Source organism: Puma concolor, chromosome A2 (assembly GCF_028749965.1).
Source record: "Puma concolor isolate L17-30 chromosome A2, mPumCon1.1.hap2, whole genome shotgun sequence".
NCBI lineage: Eukaryota > Metazoa > Chordata > Mammalia > Carnivora > Felidae > Puma > Puma concolor.
The window spans coordinates 152007108-152033436 of NC_141668.1; the positions used below are offsets into that span (position 1 = coordinate 152007108).

The 26329-nt window shown below is 38.9% G+C and overlaps 1 protein-coding gene across 14 annotated transcripts in view; it reads right to left on the bottom strand.

Moving 5' to 3' along the window:
* DOCK3 (dedicator of cytokinesis 3) overlaps positions 1 to 26329 on the bottom strand; it is a 602545-nt gene that overhangs the window by 384673 nt on the left and 191543 nt on the right. For 13 of the 14 annotated variants that reach the window (XM_086698089.1, XM_086698088.1, XM_086698093.1 and 10 more), the window contains one exon: positions 15814 to 15910. The exons of the other annotated variant lie outside the window; for it this stretch is intronic. In XM_086698089.1, the coding sequence (XP_086554215.1) occupies positions 15814 to 15910 (97 nt within the window). The remainder of the gene's footprint in view (positions 1 to 15813; positions 15911 to 26329) is intronic. 14 annotated transcript variants of the gene reach the window in all.

Consider the following 26329-nt stretch of genomic DNA (forward strand, 5'->3'; position numbering starts at 1 on the left):
ATGCTAACTGGAATTAAAATAAATACTAAAAAAAATAACCAAAGAGTTTCTAGAACAAATGTAATCAATGAACTCATGGCTCGTTACATAGCACACTAGACATACCTCAAGAAAGAATTAAAAACAAATGAGCTGGGGCGCCTGGGTGGCTCAGTTGGTTAAGCATCTGACCCCTGAGTTCAGCTCAGGTCATGATCTCATAATCATGAGACTGAGCCCTATGTCAGGTTTTGCCAAGCGTGGAGCCAGCTTAAGATTCTCTCTCTTCCTCTGTCCCTCTCCCCCGCTCGTGCTTTCTCTCTTTCTAAAATAAAAAAATAAATAAAAATAAAAAAACATATGAGCGGGGCGCCTGGGTGGCGCAGTCGGTTAAGCGTCCGACTTCAGACAGGTCACGATCTTGCGGTACGTGAGTTCGAGCCCCGCGTCAGGCTCTGGGCTGATGGCTCAGAGCCTGGAGCCTGTTTCCGATTCTGTGTCTCCCTCTCTCTCTGCCCCTCCCCCGTTCATGCTCTGTCTCTCTCTGTCCCAAAAATAAATAAACGTTGAAAAAAAAAATTAAAAAAAAAACATATGAGCTAGGTTTCCAACTATATATAAGTTGGAAAAAGAAAAACTGGGTAAACCCACAAAAAATGTAGAAGGAAATAAAAACAAGAACACAAATTAAATAAATAGAAAATGAGACCATAACTTACGGTTAGCAAAGCCAAAAGTATTACCTGAAAAGGTTACTAAAATAGACAAATCTCTGGCAAGTCAAAGTGAGATGAATAAGGTGGCACAAATAAAGAATATTAAGAGTGAAAACAGGAATTAACTATTGCAGAAGGCAATTTATGTCTTTACCATTAAAAACATGAAATAGAAAAATTCCTAAAACAAAGAAATTCTCAAAATTGACAAGAAAAATCCTGAATGGGGGCACCTGGGTAGCTCAGTCAGTTAAGCATCCGACTTCTGGTTTCTGCTGAGGTCATGATCTCAGGGTTGTGAGATTAAGCCCCATAGGGGGTTCTGCTCTGGGCATAGAGCCTGCTTGGGATTCTTTTTATGCCTCTGCCCTTCCCCATCCCCTCTCTCTCTTAAAAAAACAAACAAATCATGAATGATTCCAAAAGCATTAAAGAAATGGAATCAGTAATGTAAAGTATCATTTAATGAAGAAAATACTATCCTAGTTTAAGGGTTAGTTCTATCAGCTATTCAAGGAACAGGTAATCACAGGGGCTCCTGGGTGGCTTAGTCGGTTGAGCGTCCAACTTAGGCCCAGGTCATGTTCTCACAGCCCGTGAGTGTGAGACCCATGTTGGGCTCTGTGCTGACAGCTCAGAGCCTGGAGGCTACTTCAGTTTCTGTGTCTCCCTCTTTCTCTGCCCCTCCCCCACTTGTGCTCACTCTCTCTCAAAAATAAACATTAAAAAAAAAAAAGGAACAGGTAATCACAATCTTATATAAGCTTTTTTAGGAAAATAAAAAAAGAGAAAACTCTCCAATTCATTTTATGAGGTTAGTATAACCTTGATACCTAAACCAGACCAAGGACACTGGAGAAAGGAAAATTACAGACCAGTCTCACTCTTGAACATGGGCAAAAAAAAAAAAAAAAAAAAAAAAAAAAATGGAATTGACCTTAATGTCAACCAAGAGTGGAATGGATAAATAGGGCATAATCACATGGAATACTATATAACCATGAAATGAACAACTACTAATACAACATGAATAAATGTGAGAACATACTACTGAGGGATAAAAGGAAGTTGTAGAAAAATATGTACAGAGTAATTCTAACCATATAAACACCAAAACAAATGTATACCATTTAGGATTGCATACATATTATGTATGTAATACACACACACACACACACACACATATTTTTTAAATAACATATACAGGATCTAAAAAAGTATAAATTACAGAAGCAGAGAACAGAGATGTTGGTCAAAGAGTGCAAAGTTCCAATTACAGAGGATGAAAAAGCCACAGACCTAACATACAGGCATGAGGGCTATACTCTACAATACTGCATTGATTACTAAAAATACGCTAAGAGAGTACATTTCAAGGGCACTCATCACACACAAGGAATGGTAACTATGTGAAGAAAAGGTGACATGCTTATTAGGTTGCCTCTAGCACTCATTTCACCAATTACATATATATTGAATCATCATGTTGTACACCTTAAATTATATACAATCTTTATTTAAAATATATAAATGAAAAAAATTAATTGACCATATTTGTGTGGTCAATTATTATCTCTATCTATTCCACCGATGTATATGCCTATCCTTTTGTCAATTCCTTTTGTCTTGATTACTGTACTTCATAGTAAGTCTTGAAATCACATACACACAAAAAAATCACATACTCCAACTTAGTATATATTGCAGAATCAATGTAATCAATTTCTATCCAAAAGTGTGCACAGAAATTTTGTTTGCTACTGTGTTGATGCAAAAATTCATTTTGAAATTAATGGATATCTTAACAAAATTTAGTTTTCCACCCCGCAAGCATGACTTCTTGCTCCATTTATTTAGGTCTTCTTTAATTTCTTTCAGTAATGTTTTATATAGTTTTTAGTAGACAAGTGTTGCACATACTTTATTAAACTGATCTAATGCTAACCAAACATGCTTCAGTTTCTTAGCATATCTTGTATTTGGGTGGTAGTGGGGGTAGATCTGGGCTTTGAATAGGATGTTCTTGCCTTACTGCACTGGTTAAGTCTTCTAGTCTTCTAGTACTATGTGGAATAAAACTGTTAAAAGCAGACTTCCTCACCTTGTTCCCAAAAGCAGACTTTCACAATTAAGTATGATATCCGCTGTAGGTTTTTATGAATGCCCTTTCTCAGGGTGAAAAAGTTCCCTTTATTCAAAGTTTGCTGAGCATTTTTATCATAAGAGTGTTGGATTTCCTCAAATGCTTTTTCTGAATCATTTTGCTGTCTTTTCTTCTTTAGACTGTTGGTAGAATTCACCAGTGGAACTATCTGTGCCTAGACATTTCTTTTTGGGAAGGATTTTCATAAATTCAATTACTTTAATACCTGTAGCATAATCAGATTACCTATTTTACCTTGGATGAATTTTGGCAACTTGTGATTTTCAAGGATTTGTTTGATTCATCTAGATTCTCACTTACATGTTATGAAGTTGTTTATAACATTTTCTTATTGTCAATTTAATGTCTGTGGAATCTACAGTGATATCTCTTTCTTTAGTCCAAATGTATTGGTAATTATTATTTCAGTTGTTTTCTTTGTAAGTCTTGGTAGATGTCTATTAATTTTATTGATATTTTAAAAACTGGCTTTTGGTTTGACTGATTTTTCTCTTGTTTTTCTATTTTTAATTTCATTAATCCCTGCTCTTTATTTTTTCTTTCATTCTGCTTGCTTGGGTTTATCTTCTTTTATTAGATTCTTGAAGTAGTTATTGATTTGATACCATGTTTTTTTAATTATATGCACTTAATGCTATAAATGTCCCTCTCAGCACTGCTTCAACTGCATTCCACACATTTTAATACATTCTATTTTTTATGAATATAATTTATTGTCAAATTGGTTTACATACAATACCTAGTGTTCATCCCAAGTGCCCTCCTCAATGCCCATCACCCATTTTCCCTCTCCCCCACCCCTCATCCACCCTCAGTTTGTTCTCTGTATTTAAGACTCTCTTGTGGTTCGCCTCCCTCCCTCTCTGTATCTATTTTTTTCCCCTTACCTTCCCCCATGGTCTTCTGTTAAGCTTCTCAAGATCCACATATGAGTGAAAACATATGGCATCTGTCCTTCTCTGACTGACTTATTTCACTCAGCATAATACCTTCCAGTTCCATCCACATTGCTGCAAATGGTAGGAGTTCATTCTTTCTCATTGCCAAGTAGTATTCCATTGTATATATACACCACATCTTCTTTATCCATCCATCAGTTGGTGGACATTTGGGCTCTTTCCATTATTTGGCTATTGTTGAAAGCGCTGCTATAAACACTGGGGTAACGTGACCCTATGCATCAGCACTCCTGTATCTCTTGGGTAAACTCCTATTAGTGCTATTGCTGGGTCATAGGTTAGTTCTATTTTTAATTTTTTGAGGAACCTCCACACTGTTTTCCAGATAATACATTATATTTTCATTTATATTCATTTAAACATATTTTTTATTTCTTGAGACTTCCTCTTTGATCCATGGATTATTTAACAGTGTGTTAATTTCTAAGTGCTTCAATATTTTCCTGTTGTCTGGTCCTGATTTCTATTTTGTTTCCATTAATGTCAGATTATCCTTTGTATGACATGAATTACTGAACATTTGTTGAGTTGTTCTATGACCCAAGATATTGTCAATCTTGGTGAATGTTCCACATGTGCTTGAAAACAATCTGTATTCCAATTTTATCGGATGGAACAGTCTAAAACTTTCAATTACATCCCAATGGTTGATGGCATTGTTCAGTTCTTCACTATCCTTGGGGACTTTTGTCAAGTGGTTATATCGATTACTAGGGGAAAGGGTCATAAATCTCCAAATATAATAAATGATTTCTCCATTTTCTCTATTCAGTCCTTTCAGGTTTTATTTCATTTATTTTGCAGCTGTTTTTTGGTGCATGCATATTTAAGATTGTTACATCTTCTTGGTAAATTGATCTTTTTACCACTCTGTGATATCCCTTTTCTTTATTCTGATATCAACTTTAATTAATAGTAATATAATTCATTTTATTTATTTTTATTTATATTTAAGGAAGAAATAATTCATAATTAATATAATAATATTTTTTACTGTAGCCATTCAAGCTTTTTTTTATTGTTTGAATGGTATGTATTTTTCTAACTTTTCACCTCCTATGTCATTATATATGGAGTTTCTTACAGCACACAGTTAAGTCATTTTTATCAACTCTGCCAATTTTCATCTTTTTATTATTCATATATTAGGATTTAAATCCACCATTTTAGTATTTATTTTTTTGTTCCCTCTGTTTCACCTTCCTGTGTTTTCCCTTTCTTAATTTCGTATAGGTTATTTGAGCATTTTAGTATTCCATTTTGGTTTATTGATAGCATTTTTATTATATTGCTTTGTGTAACAGTTTTAATGATTGCTCTAGAGATTATAACATATATGCATAATGTATTATAATCTACTAGTATCAACTACTTACTACTTGAAATAGAATGCAGATACCACAGTTTATGTCCCTTTGCCTCACCATTTTAGATACAACTTTCTTAAATATAAACCTCTACATACACTGAAATCCGTATCAGTGTTATAATTTCTGCTTTGTCTCCTCAAAGACTACTTTAAAAACCTAACAGGGGCGCCTGGGTGGCGCAGTCGGTTAAGCGTCCGACTTCAGCCAGGTCACGATCTCGCGGTCCGTGAGTTCGAGCCCCGCGTCAGGCTCTGGGCTGATGGCTCAGAGCCTGGAGCCTGTTTCCGATTCTGTGTCTCCCTCTCTCTCTGCCCCTCCCCCGTTCATGCTCTGTCTCTCTCTATCCCAAAAATAAATAAACGTTGAAAAAAAAAAACTTTTTTTTTAAAATAAAAAAAATAAAAAAATAAAAAAACCTAACAGAATTTACCCCTTCTAGAACAAAGGCGCTCGCCAGCGCCATCTTCCCCGCCCATCCCCCAGCCAAAATCCCAAAGAGAACCAGTTCCTGCCAGGGAACTTGCTCGCTCCGCGCAAACACCCAACTCAACTCTGCGCTTCTGCGGAGCCAAACCTCCGGCAGCGGATCTGACTCCCTCCCGCTGCCACAGGGCCCCTCCTGAAGTGGATCACCTAAGGAGAAGCAAGCTAAGCCTGCCCCTCCTGCCCCTGTGCACCTTGCCTACCCACCCCAGCTAAGACGCCAGATCCCCAGCATCACAAGCCTGGCAGTGTGCAAGTAGCCCAGACAGGCCACCCCACCCCACAGTGAATCCCGCCCCTAGGAGAGGGGAAGAGAAGGCACGCACCAGTCTGACTGTGGCCCCAGCGGTGGGCTCGGGGCAGACATCAGGTCTGACTGCGGCTCCGCCCACCAACTCCAGTTATACACCACAGCACAGGGGAAGTGCCCTGCAGGTCCTCACCACGCCAGGGACTATCCAAAATGACCAAGCGGAAGAATTCCCCTCAGAAGAATCTCCAGGAAATAACCACAGCTAATGAGCTGATCAAAAAGGATTTAAATAATATAACAGAAAGTGAATTTAGAATAATAGTCATAAAATTAATCGCTGGGCTTGAAAACAGTATAGCTGACAGCAGAGAATCTCTTGCTACAGAGATCAAGGGACTAAGGAACAGTCACGAGGAGCTGAAAAACGCTTTAAACGAAATGCATAACAAAATGGAAACCACCACGGCTCGGATTGAAGAGGCAGAGGAGAGAATAGGTGAACTAGAAGATAAAGTTATGGAAAAAGAGGAAGCTGAGAAAAAGAGAGATAAAAAAATCCAGGAATATGAGGGGAAAATTAGAGAACTAAGTGATACACTAAAAAGAAATAATATACGCATAATTGGTATCCCAGAGGAGGAAGAGAGAGGGAAAGGTGCTGAAGGGGTACTTGAAGAAATCATAGCTGAGAACTTCCCTGAACTGGGGAAGGAAAAAGGCATTGAAATCCAAGAGGCACAGAGAACTCCCTTCAGACGTAACCTGAATCGATCTTCTGCACGACATATCATAGTGAAACTGGCAAAATACAAGGATAAAGAGAAAATTCTGAAAGCAGCAAGGGGTAAACGTGCCCTCACATATAAAGGGAGACCTATAAGACTCGTGACTGATCTCTCTTTTGAAACTTGGCAGGCCAGAAAGAATTGGCACGAGATTTTCAGTGTGCTAGACAGAAAAAATATGCAGCCGAGAATCCTTTATCCAGCAAGTCTGTCATTTAGAATAGAAGGAGAGATAAAGGTCTTCCCAAACAAACAAAAACTGAAGGAATTTGTCACCACTAAACCAGCCCTACAAGAGATCCTAAGGGGGACCCTGTGAGACAAAGTACCAGAGACATCACTACAAGCATAAAACATACAGACATCACAATGACTCTAAACCCATATCTTTCTATAATAACACTGAATGTAAATGGATTAAATGCGCCAACCAAAAGACATAGGGTATCAGAATGGATAAAAAAACAAGACCCATCTATTTGCTGTCTACAAGAGACTCATTTTAGACCTGAGGACACCTTTAGATTGAGAGTGAGGGGATGGAGATCTATTTATCATGCTACTGGAAGCCAAAAGAAAGCTGGAGTAGCCATCCTTATATCAGACAAACTAGACTTTAAATTAAAGGCTGTAACAAGAGATGAAGAAGGACATTATATAATAGTGACAGGGTCTATCCATCAGGAAGAGCTAACAATTATAAATGTCTATGCGCCGAATACCGGAGCGCCCAAATATATAAAACAATTACTCATAAACATAAGCAACCTTATTGAGAAGAATGTGGTCATTGCAGGGGACTTTAACACCCCACTTACAGAAATGGATAGATCATCTAGACACACGGTCAATAAAGAAACAAGGGCCCTGAATGAGACATTGGATCAGATGGACTTGACAGATATATTTAGAACTCTGCATCCCAAAGCAACAGAATATACTTTCTTCTCGAGTGCACATGGAACATTCTCCAAGACAGATCATATACTGGGTCACAAAACAGCCCTTCATAAGTTTACAAGAATTGAAATCATACCATGCATACTTTCAGACCACAATGCTATGAAGCTTGAAATCAACCACAGAAAAAAGTCTGGAAAACCTCCAAAAGCATGGAGGTTAAAGAACACCCTACTAACGAATGAGTGGGTCAACCAGGCAATTAGAGAAGAAATTAAAAAATATATGGAAACAAACGAAAATGAAAATACAACAATCCAAACGCTTTGGGATGCAGCAAAGGCAGTCCTGAGAGGAAAATACATTGCAATCCAGGCCTATCTCAAGAAACAAGAAAAATCCCAAATACAAAATCTAACAGCACACCTAAAGGAAATAGAAGCAGAACAGCAAAGGCAGCCTAAACCCAGCAGAAGAAGAGAAATAATAAAGATCAGAGCAGAAATAAACAATATAGAATCTAAAAAAACTGTAGAGCAGATCAATGAAACCAAGAGTTGGTTTTTTGAAAAAATAAACAAAATTGACAAACCTCTAGCCAGGCTTCTCAAAAAGAAAAGGGAGATGACCCAAATAGATAAAATCATGAATGAAAATGGAATTATGACAACCAATCCCTCAGAGATACAAACAATTATCAGGGAATACTATGAAAAATTATATGCCAACAAATTGGACAACCTGGAAGAAATGGACAAATTCCTGAACACCCACACTCTTCCAAAACTCAATCAGGAGGAAATAGAAAGCTTGAACAGACCCATAACCAGCGAAGAAATTGAATCGGTTATCAAAAATCTCCCAACAAATAAGAGTCCAGGACCAGATGGCTTCCCAGGGGAGTTCTACCAGACGTTTAAAGCAGAGATAATACCTATCCTTCTCAAGCTATTCCAAGAAATAGAAAGGGAAGGAAAACTTCCAGACTCATTCTATGAAGCCAGTATTACTTTGATTCCTAAACCAGACAGAGACCCAGTAAAAAAAGAGAACTACAGGCCAATATCCCTGATGAATATGGATGCCAAAATTCTCAATAAGATACTAGCAAATCGGATTCAACGGCATATAAAAAGAATTATTCACCATGATCAAGTGGGATTCATTCCTGGGATGCAGGGCTGGTTCAACATTCGCAAATCAATCAACGTGATACATCACATTAACAAAAAAAAAGAGAAGAACCATATGATCCTGTCAATCGATGCAGAAAAGGCCTTTGACAAAATCCAGCACCCTTTCTTAATAAAAACTCTTGAGAAAGTCGGGATAGAAGGCACATACTTAAAGATCATAAAAGCCATTTATGAAAAGCCCACAGCTAACATCATCCTCAACGGGGAAAAACTGAGAGCTTTTTCCCTGAGATCAGGAACACGACAGGGATGCCCACTCTCACCGCTGTTGTTTAACATAGTGCTGGAAGTTCTAGCATCAGCAATCAGACAACAAAAGGAAATCAAAGGCGTCAAAATTGGCAAAGATGAAGTCAAGCTTTCGCTGTTTGCAGATGACATGATATTATACATGGAAAATCCGATAGACTCCGCCAAAAGTCTGCTAGAACTGATACATGAATTCAGCAAAGTTGCAGGATACAAAATCAATGTACAGAAATCAGTTGCATTCTTATACACTAACAATGAAGCAACAGAAAGACAAATAAAGAAACTGATCCCATTCACAATTGCACCAAGAAGCATAAAATACCTAGGAATAAATCTAACCAAAGATGTAAAGGAGCTGTATGCTGAAAACTATAGAAAGCTTATGAAGGTAATTGAAGAAGATTTAAAGAAATGGAAAGACATTCCCTGCTCATGGATTGGAAGAATAAATATTATCAAAATGTCAATACTACCCAAAGCTATCTACACATTCAATGCAATCCCAATCAAAATTGCACCAGCATTCTTCTCGAAACTAGAACAAGCAATCCTAAAATTCATATGGAACCACAAAAGGCCCCAAATAGCCAAAGTAATTTTGAAGAAGAAGACCAAAGCAGGAGGCATCACAATCCCAGACTTTAGCCTCTACTACAAAGCTGTCATCATCAAGACAGCATGGTATTGGCACAAAAACAGACACATAGACCAATGGAATAGAATAGAAACCCCAGAACTAGACCCACAAACGTATGGCCAACTCATCTTTGACAAAGCAGGAAAGAACATCCAATGGAAAAAAGACAGTCTCTTTAACAAATGGTGCTGGGAGAACTGGACAGCAACATGCAGAAGGTTGAAACTAGACCACTTTCTCACACCATTCACAAAAATAAACTCAAAATGGATAAAGGACCTGAATGTGAGACAGGAAACCATCAAAACCTTAGAGGAGAAAGCAGGAAAAGACCTCTCTGACCTCAGCCGTAGCAATCTCTTACTCGACACATCCCCAAAGGCAAGGGAATTAAAAGCAAAAGTGAATTACTGGGACCTTATGAAGATAAAAAGCTTCTGCACAGCAAAGGAAACAACCAACAAAACTAAAAGGCAACCAACGGAATGGGAAAAGATATTTGCAAATGACATATCGGACAAAGGGCTAGTATCCAAAATCTATAAAGAGCTCACCAAACTCCACACCCGAAAAGCAAATAACCCAGTGAAGAAATGGGCAGAAAACATGAATAGACACTTCTCTAAAGAAGACATCCGGATGGCCAACAGGCACATGAAAAGATGTTCAGCGTCGCTCCTTATCAGGGAAATACAAATCAAAACCACACTCAGGTATCACCTCACGCCAGTCAGAGTGGCCAAAATGAACAAATCAGGAGACTATAGATGCTGGAGAGGATGTGGAGAAACGGGAACCCTCTTGCACTGTTGGTGGGAATGCAAATTGGTGCAGCCGCTCTGGAAAGCAGTGTGGAGGTTCCTCAGAAAATTAAAAATAGACCTACCCGATGACCCAGCAATAGCACTGCTAGGAATTTATCCAAGGGACACAGGAGTACTGATGCATAGGGGCACTTGTACCCCAATGTTCATAGCAGCACTCTCAACAATAGCCAAATTATGGAAAGAGCCTAAATGTCCATCAATTGATGAATGGATAAAGAAATTGTGGTTTATATACACAATGGAGTACTACGTGGCAATGAGAAAAAATGAAATATGGCCTTTTGTAGCAACGTGGATGGAACTGGAGAGTGTGATGCTAAGTGAAATAAGCCATACAGAGAAAGACAGATACCATATGGTTTCACTCTTATGTGGATCCTGAGAAACTTAAGAGAAACCCATGGGGGAGGGGAACAAAAAAAAAAAAAAAAGAGGTTAGAGTGGGAGAGAGCCAAAGCATAAGAGACTGTTGAGAACTGAGAACAAACTAAGGGTTGATGGGGGGTGGGAGGGAGGAGAGGGTGGGTGATGGGTACTGAGGAGGGCACCTTTTGGGATGAGCACTGGGTGTTGTATGGAAACCAATTTGACAATAAATTTCATATATAAATAAAAAAAAAAAAAAAGAATTTACCCCTTCTATTGATTTCTTCATTCCTATATTCCAAGTGTCCTTACATTATCTCTTACTTTGTATCTGATAAACATCCATTATAGCTACTATTTTAGAACCAATCCAACGGTAGGGGCGCCTGGGTGGCGCAGTCGGTTAAGCGTCCGACTTCAGCCAGGTCACGATCTCGAGGTCCGTGAGTTCGAGCCCCGCGTCGGGCTCTGGGTTGATGGCTCAGAGCCTGGAGCCTGTTTCCGATTCTGTGTCTCCCTCTCTCTCTGCCCCTTCCCCGTTGATGCTCTGTCTCTCTCTGTCCCAAAAATAAATAAACGTTGAAAAAAAAAAATTTAAATAGAACCAATCCAACGGCAACAAATTTTCTTAGGGTTCCTTCATCTAAAAATGTGTTTATTTCTCCTTTATTCCTGAAATATATTTTTCCTGGATACACAAATCTGGGGTAACATCAGGGTTTTTTTCTTTCAGTACTTGAAAAATGTTGGGCCACTCCCTTGTGTCTTCCATAGTTTCTGACGACAAATTTGCTGTCATTCAAATTGTCATTTCCCTAATGGTAATGTGTTGTTTCCCTTTTAAAACTTTTTCTTTGGCGGGTGGGGGGATGGGTCAAATAGGTGAAGGGGAGGGATTAAGAGTACACTTACCATGATGAGTACTGAATAATGTACAGAATTGTTGAATCACAAAATTGCACACCTCAAACTAATCTAACACTGTATAGTAATTATATTGGAATTTTAAAATACATAAAATTTTTTTTAAATATATATATATATATATACACACAAAGATTTTCTTCTTTTGCCTTAATTTTCAGAAATTTAACTACAATGTGATTGTGCATGGATTTCTTTAGGTTTATCCTGTTTAGAGTTTACTCTACTTCTTGGCTTACATCTTTTGCCAAATTTGGGAAGACTTAAGCCATTATTTCTTCAATTTTTTTTTAACTCCACATTCTGTCCTTTCTGTCTAGTCCTCTGATGACTTAAATGTTATCTTTTGTTATTGTCCCACAGGTCTCTGAAGCTAAGTTTACTTTTCCATTTAGTTTCTCTCCATTATTCAGACTGGATAATTTCTTTTGATCCATCATTAAGCTCACTAATTCCTTCCTCTGTTCTTTCCATTCTGCTATTGAGTTTATCTAGTAATTTTTAAATTTTTGTTAGTCTATTTTTCAGTTTTAAAATTTTCATTTGATTCTTTAAGTTTTCTATTTCCTTGCTGCAGTTTCAAGAGTGTTTTCATTTGTTTCAAGAGTGTCTCTTCATCCCAATGGCTAACAGACACATGAAAAGATGCTCAACATCGCTCATCATCAGGGAAATACAAATCAAAACTACATTGAGATACCACCTCACATCAGTCAGAGTGGCTAAAATTAGCAACTCAGGAAATAACAGGTGTTGGTGAGGGTGTGGAAAAAGGGGAACCCTTTTGCACTGCTGGTGGGAATGCAAACTGGTGCAGCAACTCTGGAAAACAGTGTGGAGGTTCCTCAAAAAATTAAAAATACAATTACTCTATGACCCAGCAATAGCACTATTAGGAATTTACCCAAAGGATACAGGAGTGATGATTCATAGGGGTACATGTACCCTAATGTTAATAGCAGCATTATCAACAATAGCCAAATTATGGAAAGAGCCCAAATGCCCACTGCCCATCAAATGATGAATGGATAAAGAAGAAGTGGTGTATAAAAAAAAAAAAAAGATGTGTGTGTGTGTGTGTGTGTGTGTGTGTGTGTATAGTGTGTATATAGTGTGTGTATATATATAGTGTGTCTATATATATATATATATATATATATATATATAGTGTATACAGTGTATGTATACACACACACACACACACACACACACACACACACACACACAATGGAATACTACTCGGCAATGAAAAACAATGAAATCTTGCCATTTGCAACAATGTGGACAGAACTGGAGGGTATTATGCTAAGTGAAATAAGTCAGTCAGAGAAAGATATCATGTTTTCACTCATATGTGGAATTTGAGAAATTTAATAGAAGACCATGGGGGAAGGGAAAGAAAAAAAAAGTTACAAACAGAGAGGGAGGCAAACTATAAGAGACCTTTATTTTTTAAAAATTTTGTGTATGTTTTTATTTATGAGAGAGGGAGAGAAACAAAGCATGAGCAGGGGAAGGGCAGAGAGAGAGAGAGATACAGAATCTGAAGCAGGCTCCAGGCTCTGAGCTGTCAGCACAGAGTCCGAATGGGGCTCAAATTCATGTACCACAAGATCATGACCTGAGCTGAAGTCAGACGCTTAACCAACTGGGCCACCCAGACTTTTAAATACAGAGAACAAACTGAGGGTGGAAGGGGGTGGGGAGGCAGGTAAAACAGGTGATGGGCTTTGAGGAGGGCACTTGCTGGGATGAGCACTGGATGTTGTATGTAAATGGTGAATCATGGGAATCTACTCCCAAAGCCATGAGCACATTGTATACACTGTATGTTAGCTAAATTGACAATAAATTATATAATAAATAAAATAATGTAAGTAAATAAAGATGCAAATTAAAAAAAAACAAGAGTGTCTCTAATTGCTTGCTGGAGCAATTTAACAAAAGCAGTTTTAAAACCCCTGTTGATGATTCCAATGTCTTTGTAATTTCAAAGTTGGCATCTGTTGATTATCTTTTCTTCTTAAAGTTTTCCTGATATTTTACATGACAAATAAATTTAGTCTGTATACTGGACATTTTAAGTATTGTACTATGACATTCAGATTCCTGTTTAAAACTTCTATTTTAGGGGCGCCTGGGTGGCGCAGTCGGTTAAGCGTCCGACTTCAGCCAGGTCACGATCTCGCGGTCCGTGAGTTCGAGCCCCGCGTCAGGCTCTGGGCTGATGGCTCGGAGCCTGGAGCCTGTTTCCGATTCTGTGTCTCCCTCTCTCTCTGCCCCTCCCCCATTCATGCTCTGTCTCTCTCTGTCCCAAAAATAAATAAAAAACGTTGAAAAAAAATTAAAACTTCTATTTTAGTAGGTGGTCAATCTGCTTAGATTCAGAATGCAATTCTAGGCTCACTTTTGTGGTCTGTGATTCATATGTCAATTTCGTATATGAAGTCTTTCCAGTGCTCTTCCGGTTTTCCCCATTTGTGTGTTATCTAGATAGCAGAACTCTACTTCACTTACACTCTGCATGGATTTGGGTGGGGAGAAGCACTGCCTCATTTCAGCAGGACAAGGATGAAAAATAGAGGACTGTTCACATGGTGTACTAGAGCGGAGCACTATCTCGTAATGGGGAGGTTAAAGTCAGTTTTGCCTATAGGCTCAGCTGGGAAGGGACCCACTTATCCTTATAAGGGAAATGGAAATCAAGAGCTCCAACCACAGGCTCCTCTGTGGATGGAGGCTGCTTCCTTACTTTAGAGCATAGAAGGAAGTCATAGTTTTGCCCACAGAACTCTGCAAAATAAGGGCATCACTATGTTAACACTGGGTAGTTGTGAAATCCAGAGTCCCACCCACAGGCTCTGCTGTAGAAAAGTGCCACCTTGCAAGTGGTGGTGAAGTGAAAGTCAGAATCTTCCCACAGACTCCAATGAAGAGAGGCACTGCCTAATTACTATAGTGGGGAGGGGTAGAAGTCAGTGTTTGACCTAAGGCTCCACTGGAGAGAGACATGTGTTACTGCACATGGGAGTAAGAGTGTGTGTATGAGATGGAGTAGTTCCACTATTGCAATGCCTATTTGGGTGGGTATGAGGGTGCAGCTTTTATTGCAATGTTTGTCTGAAGAACAGAAAGGATAGATTAAAAGGTTTCTGTCTTGCTGTGCCATCCTTTGGCTTAAAAAAAAAAGGCTTTCTTTGATGCTTTTTGTGTGCACCCAACAGTATATCCAGGTTGTGGGCTTCTCTAGAGCCCAGGCCAAAGTATATGGGAGGCAAGAAAAAACAACAATCAGGGAACTCACTCAATCCTTGAGTCCAAAGGTCCCTAATCACTCCACCTTCTCTTCCTTTACTTTCAGAGTTTTCTGGCAGGTGATTTATGGGTTTTGTCCAGGATTTTTGTTGTAATTACTAAGAAGAATATACAGAATGTGTTTATTCCATCTTGTTCGAACCCAAACCTTGTCACTCATGTTTAGCCCTGATTTTGTGTGTCCTATCACTCTCCTGTTTCCAGAGGATATGGGCTGGGTTTTTACTAATCTTTCTATTAATTACGGGCTTAGCAAAGCACGTCATATATGACATATCCTATCAGCTTACTAGCTATAAGAAACTGTGGATACAACTTCTTGGCCTTTACCCACCATTAGGCTCACAATGCAACTCTTAAGTTTGTTCATTCATTCAGTAAATACCTATTTTATGAAAGCTTCTGGAGCTACAGCAGTGAGTAAGACAGTTAAAATCCCTGGTGTTAAGGAACTTAAATTCCATTGACTGGGATAGGGTGGAGGGACTGCAGGCATATAAATAATGTATTCTCCTCAGATTGAACAACATTCAGTGTACTATGTCTCAGTTAATATTAGGAACATACATTGAAAAGTTGCAAATATTCAGAAATCTAAAAATTTGTAATTGGCATAGGTAAGATAAATTTTTTCACTTGGTATAATGGAATTTTAATGATCTAGTAAGCTAGTTATCAACTACTTACCACATAGAGTTGTTTCCACAGACTGGCCCATTCTTGTAGAGTTGCTGTAACCTCAGTCACAATAGAATCTTCAAGTGGGACCACAGTTTCATACTGCCTACAACCAGACACACAACAAACAGCCACATTATCTTTGATAAAATACCAGAATGCTATCTATTGACATTTTTAATGTGTGTAATTCAAATTTTAAATTCATGTAAATATAAAGGAGAGGTACATCCAACTGATTAAAGACTCTTTTGCAGTAATATGATGCAACAATGTAAATGGACTGAATTAATGTAAAAATACCTGGGTTTTGCTATATAAGTCCTCAATTTTACTTTTAGAAATACTGCCTTTAAAACAAACTTTTTAAGAAAAAAGAAATAAAGAGGGCACTTGTGATGAGTACAGGGTGTTGTACTGAAGTGTTGAGCCACTATACTGTACACCTGAAGCTAGTATTATACTGTTATGTTAACTAGAATTTCAATAAAAATACACAAAAAAGAAAAAAATAAATACAAAATAAAAGATTTTTAAAATAATTTTTTAAAGTTTATTTTTCAGAGAGACATAGGGCGAGGAGGGAGGGGCAGAGACAGAGGGAGACATAGAATCCAAAGATGACTCCAGGCTCCGAGCTGTCAGCACAGAGCCCAAAGCAGGGCTGGAACCCATGAACCATGAGATCATGACCTGAGCCGAAGTCAGACACTTAACCAACTGAACCACTCAGGAGCCCCTAAAACAGAATTTTTTTAAAGACCATTTTTAAGCCTTTTTCCTTAAGGAAAGACCATATACTGCCCAAGTCTTGCTTAAATTAATTTTTTAAGTTATTTGTGCCCTTTAACACTTAACAGTAATGCAAAGATCTGATGGAAATGAGGGGAAGGGGACCCACGCACTGATTTCTAAAACATTTTATAAACCCTTCATTATACTGGTATTCTATTTTCTTAGAAAACTGTGTCAGTAGAGGAATTCTGGGTCTGGTAGAGGAATTATGATCCTGGTAAGGGTCAGAAAGGTACTGGGTTTCCCTCAGCCTACCTCGTAAGCAGCATCGACTGTGGTGCCATTCCCTGTGCTAACTGCCAACGATTTATCAGGGAAAAAAAAGTGGACAGGGTTCCTATCTTCAGAGAGCTCTTGTTCTGGATAGGCAATTAACAGACAATCACAACATACATAAATGAACAGTGATGAATCTAAGAAGGAAATTAAAGTGTACAATGAGAGATTTTAGCTGGGAGACATGATTTAAAAAGAAAAGATCAGTGAAATCTTCTCTGAAGAAGTAGAATGGCCCAAAAGATGCAAAAAAGTCATGACAGGAAAAGTGTGTGGAGAGGGAGAAAACCAGGTATGGTGTCACTTGCAGAGGAAACAGTATACAAGAAGCCACCAAAATTAGAAAGAATTTCACATAAACAAGAACTTTAAAAAAGCCAGTAATGCTGAAGCCAGCTCTGACAGGGCCTTTTCAAATGATACTAAATGTTCCAGATCTTAACTCAAGTAAAACGACTGAAAAGTTACTGAAAGGTTTTTCAAAGTAGGGGCATAACTTGGTAATATTTTTATAATGTCTATGCCAATTGTGAGGGATAATGAAATATTTTCTGGTATAAAAATTTTATATACTGATATGCTGAGGTGATTAGAATCTATAATTCTGATTTATTAACCATATTCAACCACCTGGAAATAGCAAAATATTATACAAACTATTATCATTATGTATTATGTCTTTATACAGTATGATAGGTGACAAACCACTGTGTTCAAAGATGACTCAGTACATTGAGTATCAACGAATATAGGTTACTTGATGGTGTTTTATGGCTTTATTGTTGTATTTTGTGTGCTTCAGTCCAACAGATAAAAAGAATCTTCTTGGAATGATGCCAGAGAACTATCCACATTGATCAAATTTATCAGCTGATTAAAATAAAAACTTCCAGGGGCGCCTGGGTGGCGCAGTCGGTTAAGCGTCCGACTTCAGCCAGGTCACGATCTCGCGGTCCGTGAGTTCGAGCCCCGCGTCAGGCTCTGGGCTGATGGCTCAGAGCCTGGAGCCTGTTTCCGATTCTGTGTCTCCCTCTCTCTCTGCCCCTCCCCCGTTCATGCTCTGTCTCTCTCTGTCCCAAAAATAAATAAACGTTAAAAAAAAATAAAAAAAATAAAAACTTCCAAAAATTAATAACTCGGGAAACAACAGATGTTGGCAAGGAAGCGGAGAAAGGGGAACACTTTTGCAGTATTGGTGGGGTTGCAAACTGGTGTAGCCACTCTGGAAAACAGTACGGAGGTTCCTCAAAAAATTAAAAATAGTGGGACACCTGGGTGGCTCAGTCAGTTAAGTGTCCGACATCGGCTAGGTCATGATCTCATGGTTTGTGAGCTCAAGCCCCACATCAGGCTCTCTGCTGTTGGCACTGAGTCCACTTTGGATCCTCTGATTCTCTCTCTCTCTGCCCCTCCCCCGCTCTCCAGTGTGCATGTGCACACACAGGCGCTTGCTCACTCTCTCTCAAAACAAACAAACAAAAAAATTAAAAATAAAGCTACCCTATGATCCAGCAATTGCACTACCAGGTATTTATCCAGATGATATGAAAATGCTAACTCAAAGGGGCCCATGCACTCCAATGTTTATAGCAGTACTATCAACAATAGCCAAATGATGGAAAGAAGCCAAATGTCGACTGATGAATGGATAAAGAAGATGTGGTATATATGTACAATAGAATACTACTCGGCAATCAAAAAGACTGAAATCTTGCCATTTGCAACAACATAGATGGAACTAGAGTGTGCTATGCTAAGTGAAGTAAGTCAGACAGAGACAAATATCATATGATTTCACTCATATATGGAATTTAAGAAACAAAAGAACATAGGGGAAGGGAAGGAAAAATAAGATAAAAACAGAGAGAGAGGCAAACCATACAGACTCTTAAATACAGAAAGCAAACTGGAGGGTTGCTAGAGGGGGCATGGGTTGGGGATGGGCTAAATGGATAAAGAGCATTAAGAAGGGCACTTGTTGGGATGAGCACTGGGTGTTCTAGGTAACTGATGAATCACTGGGTTCTACTCCTGAAACCAATACTAAACAGTATGTTAACTAACTAGAATTTAGATGGATAGATAGATAGATAGATAGATAGATAGATAGATAGATAAAAACTTTCATCAAAGGCTTAAGAGTAAAATGGGATATATTTTTTTTCCTTGTGTCACTAGCATCCAAGGCAGTGACTCCAAGACTCAACTTTACCAATTATTTCAGGTACTACTACAACAGTTTAAATAAATGGTTTAATTTAGTTTAACTCTTAAAAATAAGTCATACTGAACTTCTCAGATAAAGGAGAGTAAGCCAGTGACAAATGACAGATCTGAAAAAGAAGTCTTAATGACTTACTACAAAAAACTGAATTCAAAGAGAAGACATCCTTTACTTCTTCAAATTACTGGATAACTGCATATAAACATTAATTTCTGAAATTATTTTTATATTCTATGTTTTTAAGAGTGCTACAGAGATAATCAGGAGATTTATAGAAACAACCAGGGAGATCACAATCTTAATAACAAAATTTAAATATAAAGCACAAATAGATGCTATGTGACATCAACTATAAGTTTTTGTGCAGTTCTGAAGGAAAATGTTCACTGTAAACTGATGATAAAGCTTCATGAAGGAAGTGAGGTTCCCAAAGGAAGGTTAGGTTTGAAAAGCAAGGAGGTAGAGAGAGGACCCTGTAGGCTGTAATAAGCTATAAAAAAGGTACAGAGAAAACAATGAGCAAAACATATTAAAGAGGATTCATGCTGGGGACACACAGGTAACTGAAAAGACAGAAGGTATTATCAGGGCAAGGCTAAGAGATTTAAACCTGGCCCTATGGAAAGAGACACAGGAGATGTTATAAGAGTGTTGTGTTTTAAAAGAGAGAGGGAAACAGAGGCGCCTGGGTGGGTCAGTTGGTTGAGCATCTGACTTTTTTTTTTTTTTTTGACAAGTAAAGAATTTTATTATTTTTTTTGTTTTCTTTTTTTTTCTAAATATAATTTGTTGTCAAATTGGTTTCCATACAATACCCAGTGCTCATCCCAACAAGTGCCCTCCTTCCTGCCCATCACTCACTTTCCCCTTTCCCCTACCCCCATCAACCTCAGTTTGTTCTCAGTCCTTAAGAGTCTCTTATGGTTTGCCTCCTTCCCTCTCTGTAACTTTTTTTCCCCTTCCCCTCCCCCATGGTCTTCTATTAAGTTTCTCAAGATCCACATATGAGTGAAAACATATGGTATCTATCTTTCTCTGCCTGACTTATTTCACTTAGCATAATACCCTCCAGTTCCATCCACGTTGCTGCAAATGGAAGGATTTCATTCTTTCTCATGCCAAGCAGTATTCCATTGTATATATAAACCACATCTTCTTTATCCATTCGTCAGTTGATGGACATTTAGGCTCTTTCCATAATTTGGCTATTGTTGAAAGTGCTGCTATAAACATTGGGTCCAAGTGCCCCTATGTATCAGCACTCCTGTATCCCTTGGGTAAATTCCTAGCAGCGCTATTGCTGGGTCATAGAGTAGATCTATTTTTAATTTTTTGAGGAACCTCCACACTGTTTTCCAGAGTGGCTGCACCAGTTTTCATTCCCACCAGCAGTGCAAGAGGGTTCCCGTTTCTCCACATCCTCTCCAGCATCTATAGTCTCCGGATTTGTTCATTTTAGCAACTCTAACCGGCATGAAGTGATATCTCAGTGGGTTTTGATTTGTATTTCCCTGATGAGGAGTGACATTGAGCATCTTTTCATGTGTCTGTTGGCCATCTGAATGTCTTTGGAAAAGTGTCTATTCATGTCTTCTGCACATTTCTTCACTGGATTATTTGTTTTTCGGGTGTGGAGTTTGGTGAGTTCTTTATAGATTTTTATACTAGCCCTTTATCCAGAGCATCTGACTCTTGATTTCATCTCAGGCCATGATCCCAGGGTGTGGGCTCGAGCCCTATGTAGAGCTCCACAAGGAGCATGGAACCTGCTTGAGATTCTCTCTCTCCTCTCTTCTCTCTCTCTCTCTCTCTCCCCTCCTCCCCCACTTGCACTCTCTCTCTAAAAAATAAAAAATATATTTTCTAAAAAAGGGGGAGGGAAATAAACCATGAGAGACTCTTAAAGATAGACAACCAACTGAGGGTTGATAGAGGGAGGGAGGTGGGGTATGGGCTAAATGGGTGATAGGTATTAAGGAGGATACTTGTTATGATGAGCACTGGGTGTTATATGTAATTGATGAATCACTGAATTCTACTCCTGAAACCAATATTGCACTGTATGTTAATTAACTAGAATTTAAATTTTAAAATGTTTTAAAAAGAGTGTTTGGGGTGCCTGGGTGGCTCAGTTGGTTGAGCGTCTAACTTTGGCTCAGATCACGATCTGTCACTCTGTAAGTTAGAGCCCTGAATCAGGCTCTGTGCTGACAGCTCAGAGCCTGGAGCCTGCTTCGGATTCTGTGTCTCCCTCTCTCTCTGCCCCTCCCCTGCTCATGCTCTGTCTCTCTCTGTGTCAAAAATAAATAAACATTAAAAAATTTAAAAAAAAAAGAGTGTTGTGTTTTAATAAGATTAATGCAGAAATAATGTATGGAATAAAATGGAAAGTTTCATATATTACATCCTCAGCTATTTTAACCAGGGACATCTATGGGAAATTTACATTCCTATTTGAAATTTCTAAGGCTTTGGACTCACTTCAATTTATACTAATCAAGTTTAAACTAAAACAGATTCATACTCTGGTTTCTCTTCAAATCGTATAAATCTTTCGCCTTTTAAACTAAAACAGATTCATTTTTCTTAGATTATAAACACAAAATCAATATCCTAAAAATTCCTAAAATTCAGATAGAGTATTATTACAAACATACTATTGCATAGGCCAAGCAGAAAAAACTGCTACTGAACCTCACTTGGAACTATGGCTTTTAAAGGTTCTAGAACTAAATAGATTGGGCCTAAAGCAGTTCCCTCCTCCCCTCAGCCTAGGGTCATGATCTGCCAGAGCCCAAATATAACCATGGGGAAAGAGATTTAAAATGTTATTGTAGGGGCGCCTGGGTGGCGCAGTCGGTTAAGCGTCCGACTTCAGCCAGGTCACGATCTCGTGGTCCGTGAGTTCGAGCCCCGCGTCAGGCTCTGGGCTGATGGCTCAGAGCCTGGAGCCTGTTTCCGATTCTGTGTCTCCCTCTCTCTCTGCCCCTCCCCCGTTCATGCTCTGTCTCTCTCTGTCCCAAAAATAAATAAAAAACGTTGAAAAAAATAAAATAAAATAAAATAAAATGTTATTGTAGAACTTGGGTCTACATTGGGCCTTGGGAGCAAGCAGAGGTAACTGCATAAGCACTATACAGATGTGCTCAGAGGGAGAGAAGGAAGGGAAAAACAAAATCTCTCACTTCTAAAAACCAAAATTCTAAAACATATGAAAAATATAATGGTCAAGGTTTAAAAATAATATTAAAAATCTCCTCCGATTTTTATAAAAGTCTGATAAACATTTTTATACGTTTATAATGTTTAGAGAGGGATGCCTGGGTGACTCAGTCGGCTGAGTGTCTGACTTCGGCTCAAGTCATGATCTCATGGTTCGTGGGCTCGAGCCCTGTGTCAGGTTCTGTGATGGCAGCTCAGAGCCTGGAGCCTGCTTTGGATTCTGTGTCTCCTTCTCTCTCTGCCCATTCCCACCTGCACTCTGTCTCACTCTCTCAAAAATAAATAAATGTAATAATAAAAAAAAATGTTTTATAATGTTTAGAGAAATTAGTTAACTTCCATTTAAAAAAGAAAAAGAAGCAACACAAGCAAAAACAAATAAAACAAGAGCTAATGAATGTGCAAAAGAACCAACTAGGAATTTTACAAATGAAAAGTATATGAAGAAAATGTCCACTGATGGTTGAATAGAATAATAAAATGCAATACATATATATAAGGGAATATTATTCAACATTTAAAATAAATGAAATTTTGATACATGCTATAACATGCATGAGCTTCAAAAACACTATGCTAAGTAAAATAAGCCAGGCACAAAAGGACAAATATTGTGTGATTCCATTTATATGAGGAACCTAGAATAGGAGAATTCATAGAGATAGAAAGAAGAGAGGTTTCCAGGGGCTGGAGGAAGTGGGAATGGGAGTTACCTGTTTAAGAAATACAGAGTCTCTGTTTGGGATGATGAAAAATTCTAGAGTTGAATACTCAAGAAGGTTGCACAACATTGTGAATATGCTTAATGCCACTGGATTGCACTCTTAAAACTAGTTAAAATGCTAAATTGTATGTTATGAATATTTTATCACAATTTTTTAAATGTCAAAAAACATTAGCAGTAGGGGGGAAAAATCTCAACAGAAAGGATACATGCTGGACAGAATTCAAAAGAAAATTAGTAGCAAGGGAGTAGTGAAGAAATCACTCTAGAATGTAAGTCAAAGCAAAAAAGTAACCCAAAGTATGAACGAGTACTCAAGAGACATGAGAGATAAGTGAAAGAATTCCAACCTACTCATAACAGGATTCCCAGCAGAAAAGAACGGCAGTGTTGCAGAAAAACTGTGATTAAACCCCAAATGTAGAGACAGAGTTGCCTTCCACTATACAACCAGAAGATAATAGACACTTGATTTCTCAGCCTTTCTATTATTATAGTACAGGCTCACAACCTGAGCTCAACCTACCACAGACTTAGAAAGGAAAACCAATTACCCAAAGAAGAAGAGAGTAGAAAGAAATCAATTTGGTGGCAGCAACAGTCAGTTTACATTTATTTATTTTTGAGAAACAGAGTGAGACAAAGCGTGAGCAGGGGAGGGGCAGAGAGAGAAGGAGACACAGAATCTGAAGCAGGATCCAGGCTCTGAGCAAGAGGTCAGCACACAGCCTGATGTGGGGCTCAAACCCATGAACTGTGAGATCATGACCTGAGCCAAAGTCGGACGCTCAACCAACTGAGCCACCCAGGCACCCCCAGTGACACTTTAAAGAGGCAGCAGTCCTGTGGGAGCATTCAGTTTTAAGTTGGTGAGGGGAATGAGGAGGCAGAATTAAATATGGTAGTCAGGATGTGTCTCACTGAGATTTGAGAAAAGGCCTGAATGAAGTAACAGAGTTTTAGCGAGGGACAGTACTCCAAGCATAGGAAACAGCATGAACAAAAACCTTAAGGCAGGAGCATCCCTGATATGTTTGAATAAAAGCAAGGAAGTCACTGTACCTGAAGTAGACTCAGAAATAGGGAGAGTAGAAGGAGCAAAGCCAAGTCATATAACTTTGTAAGCCTTTATAAGAACTTGGTTTTTACTCTGAATGAAATAAAAGTCATTGGAAGATTTTATTTCTTTTTAAGTTTATTTTGAGAGAGAGAGAGTGAGTGAGTAAGCAGGGGTGAACAAGCAGTGGGGGGTGGGAAGTGGGGAGGGCACAGAAAGAAGGAGAAAGAATCCCAAGCAAGACACATGCTGTCAGCGCGAAGCCTGACACGGGTCTCGATCCCATGAACCATGAGATCATGACCTGAGCTGAAATCAAGAGTTGGATGTTCATGAGCCACCCAGGCACCCTGCCATTGGAAGATTTTAAACACAAGTATAAAATGATTTTTTTCACATAACTCTGGCAGCTATGTTGAGAATAAACTGTAGGAGAGCATGGATAAAAGGGGGGAGAGCAGTTAGAAGGCAATGAAGTAAGATGAGCAAGAAAGCATAATCAGAGAAAGTCTATACTTTTGATTTCATGTCATGCTGTGATTAGTTAGGACATAAGCGTGTTCTTCTCTAAGTTGTCTAATACTGCACAATGCAGAAGTCTACCCCAGAGCCCTTGAGATGCTCAAATTATTGTTCTTTGGCAGCTGTCAATGATTCTTCCAGTATTTCTTACATGCGCACCATTATTGATTCCCTTCCTATTATTCCCTCTCTCACCTATTGATTTCAAGCCCCCAAATCCCCAATCAGCTGTGGTGATGGTAATGCCAAGGTTCCTAGAACACATGCAATAGAAATCCATACAGCTACAAGCACAGTAAGTCTGAGGTTGACTTTCAAAACAGTTTGTTAAGGGTGCCTGGGTGGCTCAGTTGTTAAGCATCTGACTTCTGCACAGGTCATGATCTCATGGTTCATGAATTCAAGACCCACATCAGATGAGCTCGATCCCCACATCGGGTGAGCTTGAGTCCCATTTCAGGTAAACATAAGCCCAATTCAGGTAAGCCTCACTTCTCTCTCTCTCTCTCTCTGCCCCTCCTGGGATTCCCTCTCTCTCTTCTCTTCTCTCTCTCTCTCTCTCTCTCTCTCTGCCCTTCACTCACTGTGCCCTCTATAAATAAATAAATAATTAAAACTTAAAAAAAAAAACCAAGAAAGCAGTTTGTTAAATAGACCAACAATGAGGGGCGCCTGGGTGGCTCAGTCGGTTAAGCGTCCGACTTCAGCTCAGGTCACGATCTCGCGGTCCGTGAGTTCGAGCCCCGCGTCGGGCTCTGGGCTGATGGCTCAGAGCCTGGAGCCTGCTTCCGATTCTGTGTCTCCCTCTCTCTCTGCCCCTCCCCCGTTCATGCTCTGTCTCTCTCTGTCTCAAAAATAAATAAACGTTAAAAAAAATTTTTTAAAAAATAGACCAACAATGAGGTCAAAGAAAAAAAAAAGACAAGTATAAAAGGGTAATTTGGACTACATAATCAAAAGGAAGAAAGTTTCTTGGTACTGCTGACCTACTGATTCTCCCTTTAACTCTATCCAAAATCTATAAAGAATTTACGAAGCTCAACACCCAGAAAACAAACAATCCCATTAAGAAATGGGCAGAAGACATGAATAGACATTTTTCCAAAGAAGACATCCAGATGCCTAACAGGCACATAAAAAGATGATCAACATCACTCATCATCAGGGAAATACAAATCAAAACCACAATGAAATACCACCTCACACCTGTCAGAATGGCTAAAATTAACAACACAGGAGACAGGTGTTGGCAAGGATGTGGAGAAAGGGAAACTCTCTTGCACTGTTGGTAGGAATGCAAACTGGTACAGCCACTCTGGAAACAGTATGGAGGTTCCTCAAAAAACTAAAAATAGAACTCTCTATAATCCAGCAATTGCACTATTAGGAATTTACCCAAATGGTAAAAGAATACAGATTTGATGGGGTGCCTGAGTGGCTCAGTTGGTTAAGCATCCAACTTCGGCTCAGGTCATGATCTCATGATTCATGAGGTCATGATTCATGAGCCCCATGTCAGGCTCTGTGCTGACAAGCTCAAAGCCTGGAGCCTGCTTCAGAGTCTGTGTGCGTCTCTCTCTCTCTGCCTCTCTCCCCTGATCGCTCTCTGTCTCTCAAAAATAAACATTAAAAATCTTTTAAAAAAAGAATACAGATTCTAAGGGGTATGTGCACCCCAATGTTTATAGCAGTACTAACAAAAGTC